Here is a 12,275-nt window from a genome sequence, read left to right as displayed (position 1 = left end):
TTAAGTTTCAAAATGTTCAGTTTTTTATTATTTCTGCAGAAAATTGGGCACTCAGGCGTGAAAAGGTTCACATAACTGGTTGGTGTCTTAAGAAGCAGTATACAAGGTCCCCCATTGTGTTTGTCTTTGCAAATACACAGCAAAAATAAAAAGAAGTCTCACTGTACCAAGGTTTTATAATTAGAATGTAGTGGGATATGCAATGCATGGAGTTCACTTCAGTGGGAATGCTTTCTGTACACTTAATACTAAGCTTCAGTGTTTTATTCAAACTTTCTGTAATTTTCTTTTGCAGGCTATTATCCATGGTAGCATATAGTTCCCACCAGTGGAGGCTGGTGATATTTCAAGTTGGTGGGGAATCAGACTGGAAACACGGATTTAACTCTGCCAATGTTTTTAATCATGAATAGGAATATGTCTATATGGCTCTAAATGAAGAGATATATCGAGGTTCGGGATAGTCTGCAGCTGCAGAACCTCTCGACTTCAACATAGTCACCAGAATGACACTTCAGTGGTGTCTGGGGCTTAACCCCTTATAATTCACAGAAATAAATAAAAAAAAATATCCTGCTTCAAAACAGAAACAAAAGGAATGGCTTTATTACTCTGTTACCTCCAAAATACATGGATGATCCCATATATAGTCAATAAACCATGTAGACATTTTCCTATTAATGAGTTAAATTAGTTGGCCATTTTGAGGCTAAATTCAAATTATAAGTGTAATACAGAATTTAGCCACAATATATCACCAAACAGTAAAATGCTAGATAGAATTTCTCTAGCAAAAAAAAAATAATTATTGTGGCACAGTGGCTGAGGGGGGACAGGAGCTGTAGAGGGGCTGTAAATGGGGGCACAGGCGCTGTAGAGGAGGGCACAGGGGCTATTGGGGGGAGCGGAGTGGCTGTAGAGAGGGGGCAGGGGGCTGTGGTGGTGGCCAGGGGTTGCTTAAAATGTTTTTGATTAAAAACAAAACAAAAGTCTATTCCAATTACGACATGCCCTTATATTGATGTACATTTGTATTGTATTTCACTACTGTTATGCTTTTTGGTGCCTTGCCTTGCAACAAATAAAGAATTAAAAAAAAAAAAAAAAAAAAAGTCTATTCCAAAACATTATCCATGGTGGTAGTGTGGGACAGGAGCCTGCAGGTCAGATCCGCTGGGGAGTCTGGGAGAACAGCAGTGGAAGTCACGCTCTCTCCTCATGACACCATCAGAAGGGGCAGGCTAACTTTACTGGCTGCTGTGTGCTGGCTGCAGGGATAGAGAGCGAGGTAGGCTGCAGTGATTTGAAAAATCAGAGTCCCGAGTCAGAGGCGCTGCTTGACTGTAGAGCTTATTAAGCGATGGGTGAAGCAGTGTTTCCTTAATTAGATTTAAAGGCAGGCAGCAAACGAGGGATCCAGTTGGAGAGAGCACAGAGAGAGGTAGATTGGTAGGAGGAACTTAATATTAAAGCCTTTTCTGCCATCATGACGGGCTGGGGACCCAAAATTAGTTTCACATGCAGCCCCTGCCAGCCTGTCCAAAGGTCAGTTGCTGCTAGTGCTGAGTACCCGAGGAGGGAAAGAGTTGGAGCTGTGCTAGTATAATTAGAGAAAAGAGCTGGGATGCTGGAAGGGAAGGAGCTGTGCTGAGGTACTGGGGTAAAAGGAGCTGGGGAGCTGAGAGACGAAGAGCTAGAGCTAGTGCTGGGCACCTGTAAGGGAAAGAGCTGGTGCTAGTGCCGGGGCCCCAGGTTGGAAGGAGCTGGGAGGTGAAGGAGCTGGAGCTAGTGCTGGGGCTCTTGTTTGGAAGGAGCTGGGAAGCAGGATGCGAAGGAGCTCAAGCTGTGCTGGGATCCCAGGGGGCGGACCAGCTGGAGCCCTGGTGGTGAATGAGCTTGAGCTGTGCTAGGGTCCTGGGGGGAGAATGGAGCTTTGCTGTGAGGGAAGGAGTTGGATCTGTTCTTGGGACCTGGGGAGGGGGGGCAGGGGGTAGAGGGGGCTGAGGCTGTGCTGTAGTCTGGTTGGGGAAGGAGCTGGGGAGCTAGTAGGAACAATGGAGCAGAGACATACCTCAGGAATCTAACTGCACCAGGAAGATTTTTGACATCTCCACCCCCTGGTGCAAACAGCCAATCAGAGCCTAGTAGGCTGGCCTGTCTGCTAAACACTATTTCTGTCCCACCTATTTGCTACCATAATGAGCTCCAATAGTTGCTGCCAGGCAGTCACTGACGGTGATGTAGAGAACATCTAGGGCTTCACTGACCCACTGGGATACCAGGAAATTTCCCGGTGGGCCGGCATACTATCGGGCCGATGCCAGCCACCTTGTGCGCATCGGCCCACAATGACAGTGTAACTGGCAGGAGGAGAAGCGTTCCCCTTCTGCCGGTCACTGAATGTAGCGTGGCCAAGCAGGCAGACGGCGGGTAGAGGAGCTCCTGCTCACGTACCCGGTCTGACAGGAAGTGCTCAGAGAGAGCACTAAACTGCTTCCTGTCAGACCAGGTACAGTGAGCAGGAGACTCCTCTATCTCCGGTCTGCTTGCTTGGCCACCACAAGGTATGGGGAGGGGGGGGGGGGGGATAATGAGACACTGGGAGGTAGAGGCAAGCTAATACATGGGGGCTGGTAGGGAGACTAATGGGACACATGGGGGCTGGGAGACTAATGGGACATATGGGGGGCTGGGAGGGAAGCTAATGGGGGGCTGGGAGGGAGGCTTATGGGACACATAGGAAGCTGGGAGGGAGACTAATGGGACACATGGGGGTGGGAGGGAGAGCTAATGGGACACATGGAGGGCTGGGAGGGGGGCTAATGGGACACATAGAGGGCTGGGAGGGGGGCTATAGGGACACTTGGAGGGGGTGGGGTAATGAGACACATGTAAGGCTTGGAAGTAACGAGACACATGGAGGGCTGGGTGGGGGTAATGAGACACATGTAAGGCTGGGTGGGGTAATGATACACGGAGGGGCTGGGGAGAAAAAAAGACACACGGCAAGGCTGGGGAGAAATAAGAACCTCTCTGTATAACTCCATTCTTCAGCACAGGAGTCTATGCCGAAGAGTCAACAGGGGAGAGAAAACATTGTATTAAAGGAACACTATAGTCACCAGAACTATTACAGTTTAATGGTTCTAGTGTCTATAGCCTGTCCCTGTAGGCTGAGCACTTTGAATGCTGCCTTTTCAGAGAAAAGGCAGTGTTTACATTGCTTCCTAGGAACATCTCTAGTGAAGGTCACTCAGATGGCCACTAGAACTGCTTCTAAGTCCGATGCTGCTCAGTGTGCAGCACCTATGTTGTGCGTCTCCACACTCTGTGTGTAGGCACTAAATGCTCCCCATAGATATTCATTGATTCAATGAATTGGTGCAGTGAAGCGCAGCATTTTGCCACACATGCACAATAGCCTCCCAATGCTTTCTTATGGGAAAGCATGGATTGGCTGAGATCAAGTTTGATGATCTCAGCCAAAGTGAAGAGAACACTTATTATTTCAAAATAAACATTAATAAGATAACATTTTTTTTTCTACTGTGCAATTGCATACATTCACCATTTCAGTCCCACTAACAAACTTTTCTTAATATGTCAAGGTAGTTGGACTGAAATATTGATTATTTGCAAATACACGTCTGCTTAAAATAAATTTGCTTTTTGTATATATTTTGAAGCCCTATGAGTGCTTTTTTTTAAACATCTGAGTAATAGTTTTCAGTTTTTGTTTTTTCAGCTTCCATATTTGCACACTATGATGGCGTAACGCATTATGGGGCTGATATAAAAAAAAAATTCCACGGCTGCTTTACGTTCCCAGTCTGGTCCTGAGCACGTCCCATAGAGTTTAATCAGGACTGTTGTAATTGTCACTGACTTGTGTTTCTTAGTACCTACCGTCATTTTAAAGTCCTTCTTTATTTCATTTTCTATCAAAAGTATATGCTAAAAGTAGCATATCACTAGCATTGCTTTTTAATGACCATTGCCAATTTTAAATTATTTATATCTCTCTCTTTGTTCATAAAAGTGATGCTACTGATTAAAATGTGAAGGTTATGTTCAATAATTCAACACAAACAACACACTCATATTAAACATGGCAATTCTTGAAAACAATATTTTTCTGGCTCTATCCTTTGTAACACAAGGATGTGTGTGTGGTTCCTCTAATTCGACAGTTATACAGAAACACTGATTAATATAAAGAGCATATAAGTGCCCCCTGTGCTTTCTACCACCAATCATTTTGTTTCTGCCCTTAGGACTGATAGGTCTTTAATAAGGACCAAACTTCTGGAATAAAAGGGAATCATGACATGTCACACATGTCATGTGTCCTTAAGGGGTTAACCAATACTTATTTCTTATAGGCTTGCCCCAAGGGAGTTCATCTTCTCCACATTGGTATGCTCTAGGATGTGACTCAAGATTAAGGCAACCCACTGGAGAATCCCCCTTAGTGACTGGGAGATTTGCTTTCGGCGACTCTTGGGCATACACAGTGGATATATGGCATATATATATATATGTTACAGCAGGTACGCAGAAGCCTCTCTGTTGGCAAATGAGTGTTCAGGATTGTTGCTGTGTGAGAAGTGGGGTAGCTGGGGCCCACAGCATGTCACGGTCTGTCCTCTGCAAGGTGGTGAGCAGAGAGAAGATGGGCTCATTGAGAATGCATGGAATGTTGTCTCAGGGCCCCTCAGTGTTGGTGATACAAGGGATGCTTGTGGTATACATCCTTCCAGTAGACAAAATACAAAGGTATGCGGTGAAAAAATAATCTGCACTCTGGTGCTACAATCACCCTAGTGGGCCACAATAAACCACTAGAAAGAACACGATTAGTAAAATAGAGAATGGTGGTGAGAGCACTCAAACTGAAAGACAGAAAAAAAATCAGATAATATTACCCACTTGTATGATACACTAAAAGGGAGAGAAAACACAACATAGGGTAATAACGTCAGATTAAAATAAACTTAGAACAAAGGAGGCAAATTGCACTCACAAACAGGGGGCCAATTAGAAGCTGGCCCAAGCTACACGCCTTGAACAGAAGAAATCTCCCAGAGACTGGAACAGGGACGAATTGTAGAGGGTGTCTTCCCAAGGTAAGTGCAACACACAGGAACGCAGGTTGTAGATTGCACACCAGATTTAATATAAATTACAAACAAAATAGACGAAATAATTAAAACGGAAAGTCCCATAAAACTTGCAATAAATGTCCCAAAAACGTCCTCCGGGTCCACCTTACGCGTTTCGGCACAAAGCCTTCATCAGAGGTGCTATCTTCTGTTCTGTCACATAGTCCTTTATAAGTCCTATTCTTGGCGCCGTTTTCGCCGGTCATCTGCATTTCTCTTCCGGGTTCCGGCGTCAGGACGTCCTGCGTCATCACGTCCTGACGCTGCTGCTGGTTTCGGCGAGAAGGACGTGTAGGAAACGTCCTCCATTAAAATCAATACAATTACAATTAAAACATCCCTCAATTTATAAAAAAGTCCCTCAAACTTCAAAATAATGCAGGGAGGGGGGGAAGAGAAAGGGACATATATACAAAAAATTATTACATACAGCTTACGTTAAAAATGAATGTAATATATATATTACTAATGAATAAAACTATATCCCTAAAAATGAAATAAAATCCAAATCACATGGGGAGAATAAAACAAAGGTAGAGTTAGTGCAAATTGGGTACAAATATCTAAAACACATTAATATGTTTATGGACCATGGTCCCCCAAAGGATACTCAGATATATTTGTTAATTTCAAAATCGATATTTAACCCATTGGGAACCATGGTCTCCATTTCAAACATCCATTTCATCTCAGCATATCCTAAATTATACTCTTTGTCTCCCCCTCTCCAATGTGCTGTGATAATATCAATTCCCATAAACTCAATACCTCTTGGGTCCCCATTGTGTACCTCAGCAAAGTGTTTTGATACATTATGATTTAAAAATTTGCGTTTTATATTGTATATATGTTCTCTAATCCTGGTTTTAAGGTTACGTATGGTCTTGCCAATATATTGGTAACCACATTGGCACGTAAGCAAATAAATTACTCCCTTACTCGAGCAATTTATAAACGTATTTATTTTATATTCTTTTTTCGTAACTAGTGAGGTAAACTGAGAGATTTTTCTATTTTTATTTATTCTAAAACTACAACCTTGACATGTACCACAATAATGAAAACCTTTACTCCCCTTTAAAAATGATTTGTTTTCTGCTTTTTCTTTATCTAAAAAACTGCTTGTTAATAACTGCTTAAAATTGTTAGCCCCTCTAAAAATAAATTTTGGTTTAAAACCTAAAAACGGAACTGCATCTGAATCTTCTTTTAAAACATACCAGTATTTTCTAACTATTTTTTGTAAAATTCCATTATTTGAGCTAAAATTAAAAATAAAAGGGATCACCTCATTCTGATATTGTCTTTCATTAGGATCTTTTTTCTCTTTATATTTTAGTAGAGGCTGTCTGTCTCTTTCCGCAATTTCTCTTTCAATGGTGTCTAAATCCTCTTTAATGTACCCTTTCTCAATAAATTTTGTCTTTAAGATTTTGGCCTGGTTAAAAAATTCCTCTTCTTCTGTGCAATTTCTCTTGAGTCGCAAAAACTGGCCTTTCGGAATATTAGTTAACCAAGGTTTAAAATGGCAACTTTTTAAATCTATAAAACTGTTAACGTCCACACTCTTAAAGAATGTTTTACTTTTAATCTTGTTATTCTCGATGTAAATTAAAAGATCTAAAAAGTTGACACTTTTCCTACTGATTTCATGTGATAGGTTAATATTAAAGGAATTACAGTTAAGAGTAAGGATAAAATTCTCTAGGGATTCCCTATTCCCTTTCCAAATTATAAAAATGTCGTCAATATACCTTTTATAGAGGACCAGATTTGCCCCGTGTTCTGATTGGGAATAGATATTGTGTTCTTCCCAAAAAGACATAAAGAGATTTGCATAACTCGGGGCAAATCTGGTCCCCATTGCTGTTCCTAAAATCTGTAGGTAAAACTTGCCTTCAAACCAGAAAAAATTGTTATTTAAAATGAAATAAATACATTTAATTAAAAAATCCACTTGAATACTGTCCATTTCTCCTGATTTTTCGAGATAAAATTTCACTGCCTCACAACCTTTTTTATGATCTATAATTGTATATAGACTCTTAACGTCGCACGTTGCCATGATAAAATCTTCCTCCCAAATAAAATCATCTAAAATTTGGAGGAGGCTCATGGTGTCTTTTAGGTAAGCTGGACATCCTATTACTTTTTTTTGGAGGAAACGATCTATATATTGGGATAAAGGGGATTAGAGAGACCCTATCCCCGATACAATCGGTCTCCCTGGGGGATTTTCGGTGTCTTTATGCACCTTAGGTAATATATAGATCACAGGGATTCTAGGGTATTTAATATTTAAAAACTCATACTCCTTTTTGGTTAGGATCCCTGTTTCTACACCTTCATCTAAAAGTTCTTTATATTTTAATTGAATATCCGGAAGGGGGTTATGTTTTAATTCTTTGTATGTTTTCTCATCCTCAAGCTGTCTATCGATTTCTTGTAAATAGCTCTTTTTATCCCATACGACCACCCCCCCTCCCTTATCCGCTGGTTTGATAACGATTGATTTATCTGTTTTTAGATCTTTCATTGCTAATTTCTCTTTTTTTGTTAAATTCTCTTGAAATTTGCTAATGGGTTTTATCTTTTTAATGTCTGTACAGCATAGTTTTTCAAAGGTTCTCATTACGTCAGATTTATAGTTAATTGGGTAAAATGAAGATTTTCTCTTAAAATCAGTATGAATAAAAGAGTCATTACTTTCGTTTGTTTTATTTTCACTTGAGTCCCTAAAAAATTTCTTAAGACTTAATTTCCTTAAAAATCTATTAACATCTAAAAAAGAATTAAACTTATCTAAATTACAGCTAGGGGCAAATTTAAAACCCTTTTTAAAAATACTCATGTGTGCATCTGTTAATACCTTTTCGGATAAATTAAAAATTCTAAAATTATCCTCCTTGTTATCTGTACCTATTTCCTCCAGAAGTTCTCGTTCCTTCTTTTTTTCTCCCCCTTTTCTCTTACCTCTATTTCCTCCTCTCCTAACTCCCTGGATCTTTTTAGGGGGGTATGTGTTTTCTCTCTCTCCCTCTTTTCTAGGGGTCTTACTCCTAAAAAATCATCTGTATTACTGTTCTTCAGATGGTCAAATCTATTCAGAGTTTCAAACGTCTCTTTCTTTCTTGGAGTCCTAATAACTGTTGTCTTATTTTCATTAAAGTACCTATCTGTTGGTCTCCTCTGTCTTTTATATCGGACTTCAGTCCATTTACCTTCTTGAGCATATTGCTCCTGTGGATTTCCTATTTCTCTCCTAGTCTGAGATCTCCATCTAGGTACTACTTCTTGTTTTGGTTTTAACTCAAAATTGGTTCTCCTATTATTAGGACTATTATGTCTCCTATCATATTTACCCATAGAGGTAAATCTCTTTTTCTGATAGTTTTCTTTCTGAGAGGGCCTAATCTTTCCACTCTTATAGTCCTCCTGATCTCGCTGCATTTTTCTCTTTTTATTCTCTATGACTTTGCTTTCAATATTTTTAATTTTTTTAATCATTAGGTCTATGATTTCATTTAATTCCTCCATATCTTTAAAAGGTTCTAACTGGGATTGTATTTCTCTAATAGAAATATCCAGTTGATTAAGGACCTGTATTTTTTGTTCTATCAGGATCCCTATCATGTGTTTTGAGAAAGACTCTAGAGAATTATTCCAAATCTGCATAAAAACTGGGTTATCTTGGTCTGATGTAGGTAACTTATCAAACCTGAGACCTCTTGGTGTAATTTGTAAGGAAGTGTACTTTTCAAACATAAACACCTCCCATTTGAGTTTCATCTCTTTTATAAGGAGTTTTTCCAGCTGTAAGCATATAGTATCTAAATCATTAGATAAGACTCCATTTTTACCAGAAATTTCTCCAGAAAATTTCTTATCTAAATCTTTTATTCCTGTTCCAGTCTCTGGGAGATTTCTTCTGTTCAAGGCGTGTAGCTTGGGCCAGCTTCTAATTGGCCCCCTGTTTGTGAGTGCAATTTGCCTCCTTTGTTCTAAGTTTATTTTAATCTGACGTTATTACCCTATGTTGTGTTTTCTCTCCCTTTTAGTGTATCATACAAGTGGGTAATATTATCTGATTTTTTTTCTGTCTTTCAGTTTGAGTGCTCTCACCACCATTCTCTATTTTACATCCTTCCAGTGTTCAGGTGACAGCTGGCTGGAGCAGGTCAGGGGTTGGCCATGCAACAGGATGGGGCAGGGGTACATGCTGTTCAGGATGTTGGTTTTCTAGGGATGCCAGTCTCCCATTCCAGACATTCTGAGAAACTGTTTTGACTGTGTAGCATTCGGTTCTGACAAATTTCGTATATCAGAGATGTGAGATGAGGTGGATTTTCAATTTAGACACTTTGTGTCCTGGTGGTCTCAACGTGGACTTTGAGATGGCAGCACTTATATAAGTTTTATAAAATTTTACAAATTTTTATCTGTATGTCTTTTGAAAGAAAATGTTTTTAGAGATTGTTTATACTTTTTGAAAAAACTCCTTTTGATATATTGATGCCTCTGTTTGCCTCTATTTATACATTTATAAGCTTTGTTTATATGTATAATTATTCATATGTTATATTATTGATATTATTGTTTATTTTTATATTTAAAAGTATGTACAATTTGCTGATATCATTATTCTCTATGGCTATACGGACTTTGCCCGCCACCAAAATGGAATTTCCCGAGCTATTCAGATCGTCACTTCCGGGAGATCCGAAACGGACGTACAGGAAATTACGCAATGACGGGACGTGCGTCATTGCGTCATAAGCGGAAGTGGAACACGGAGAGACACCCGGCAGGAAATTCAATTTCCGGAAGATCGATTTAAAAAGAAACTGAGAGAAGTTCAATTTATGCACTTGAAAAGACTGATAATCGAAACGCGTTGTGCTTTACCGATGTTGTTTATTTTTACCGCAATTCTTTTATTGATGTTTATTTTATTTGAGTAAATATTTTTTAGATCTCATTGATCCTAGTGTGCAATTCATCTCTTATACATCTGGGGAAGGACATCAGCTAATACAGGAAGATCGTAGGGATAGCTTGAAAAAGCTTATTTTTCAAAAGTGATTACAGCTAGAGCCTGCTATTTTAGGCTCTATACATTGTGAGTGACCCATTACCTGTGTCATATATATCTTTATAAACATACAGTATTATGCTATGTATGCATTGTTATATCTTTAAGATTAACCTCAAGATTTACAACCATTAAGTATATATATATATATTGTGTGTTTTCTCTTTGGCTTGCACCCCCCACATTGTTTTATTGTTAGTACAGTACAGATCAAGTAAGAAATCAACCTATAAAGGGGAAAAAAGTAAGAGCAGTGAAAACCCATATATATTATATAGAGGTTAAGTAAATATATGAACATAAATTGTTTTTAATGCTCTTACTTTATCCCTCTATATTAGTCACTAATAACTTGATCTGAGAATAACATGAATTTAGTGACTGTCATCTTTGCACCACATTAGGTATTCTGAATCACACAAGACATTAAATTGTTCTTTCATTGTCCTTTTTATTTGTTTTGTTATTAACTCATATAGTATTTTGTAGTTACAGAAATTGGATGGATCATCAATTGCCTAAAATTTGGATTCATTGCAATTCATTTAAAGTTAAATGCATGTGTATATTTTCTACGATTTTCTCTTTTAGTTCTGCTGCTAAGACAAATAAGACTAATGGAATCCAAGATCTTTCTGATCGTTACTCATTGCCCACCTCAGCCTTTGCAAAGAACTTATGTATTAGATTCCCATCTCTTCTCTCAGAATCCAATGCATCAAGTTGATGGCATGGCAGTGGATAAGGAGAGCAAAACTGAAAAATGTTATTCTTCTGTTATGATTTGGCTCTGCTTTAAGCAAAGAAACTTACTACCACTTGTTATTGGATTTGGGATGTATTTTCAAACATTATCTGTTGGACGTTAGATCAGCTTGCCATGAACACTTTGTGGAAAGTGATTTGATGGCTTCTAAGACCTGATGACATTTGATCCATTTTTCTTTTGATCTCTAAAATACAGTGCATTTGCATGTATTTGTGCCTGCTTTCTAATACCTTCCCTCAGTTATTTCTTGAGTATTACCCATTGTTAAAAAAAAAAGAACATTTGTTTTTTTTAACCATAACATTCCTTTTCCTGGTTATAAGCCATGGTAGCACCAAGTACTCTAATTTGTAATATTGCTTTTAACACAGACTGGGGGTTAGTGGGATGGGGGTTACTCACACTTCTGTACTAATACTTTCCATTTTAATTATATGTATAATATATGTATAAAAAATATCCAATACCTTGAAGCTAGCTGTATCCCTTGCGTCTTCTGATTTTCTGGAATCAGTTTAGAGAGTGTGATGAGCTCAGCCCATTCACTTGGTTTCTGTGGAGGCATCTGTGATAAAACTATTTGACACTGTCTTCTCCAGAGCAAACTAGTATGTGCCAGGGGTCTTGCATCACTATCTTTCAATGGATTCTCCTTCCAGAAAGAATCTTTAAATGAAAGCTGGTCTAGAACCTGATTGTACCAGTTCAGAGCCTGAAACAAAAGATGGTTAGTAAGTTTTTTACCAATATATTTATTTATAGTAACATTGTTGGATCAATGAGCTTAGTCTAGTCTAGAAAGCAAGTGAAGTAAACGTGCAATACATAAAATGTGGAGTGCTTCATAGTTTGTATAGCATCTCTAATCTTTCCAGAGTTAAAGAATCATTTTTTTAGCTCTGAAGGAGCTGGGGTTTTTCTTCCCTAAGGAGGTTTAGATGGATAGTTTTGTAAGGTTTATAGGCAAAGCGCCATAAGTGCCTTTGTGAAGGCAGAATTTGGAGGCAACACAGGCAGATAGATGGGTCAATACATGCTTGGAAGAAGGAGATTTTGGCCTGAGTTAGCAGAGGGACCCATTTAGGCCTGGAGAATAATTAGGGTCCCTGGTACCCTGCATTTAGTAAACTTACAAAATAAACCAAAATACCACTGATTCAGTAGGCTGTAACACACGCATACTCTCTTTTGTACATATCTAGGTGTATTTATTTTGAATGTGCTGTATGTATATAGCAAAGTAAAACACTGC

The 12,275-nt window shown here is 38.9% G+C and overlaps 1 protein-coding gene across 1 annotated transcript in view; it reads right to left on the bottom strand.

Annotated features, from left to right (window-relative positions):
* LOC134586258 (uncharacterized) overlaps positions 1–12,275 on the bottom strand; it is a 141,696-nt gene that overhangs the window by 52,614 nt on the left and 76,807 nt on the right. Inside the window, exon 3 of the mRNA XM_063441750.1 lies at positions 11,491–11,735. Coding sequence (XP_063297820.1) covers positions 11,491–11,735 — 245 coding nt within the window. The remainder of the gene's footprint in view (positions 1–11,490; positions 11,736–12,275) is intronic.

The sequence above is a fragment of the Pelobates fuscus genome, chromosome 2 (genome assembly GCF_036172605.1).
Source record: "Pelobates fuscus isolate aPelFus1 chromosome 2, aPelFus1.pri, whole genome shotgun sequence".
NCBI classification, from domain to species: Eukaryota; Metazoa; Chordata; class Amphibia; order Anura; family Pelobatidae; genus Pelobates; species Pelobates fuscus.
This window is presented reverse-complemented; position numbering and strand designations above follow the sequence as displayed.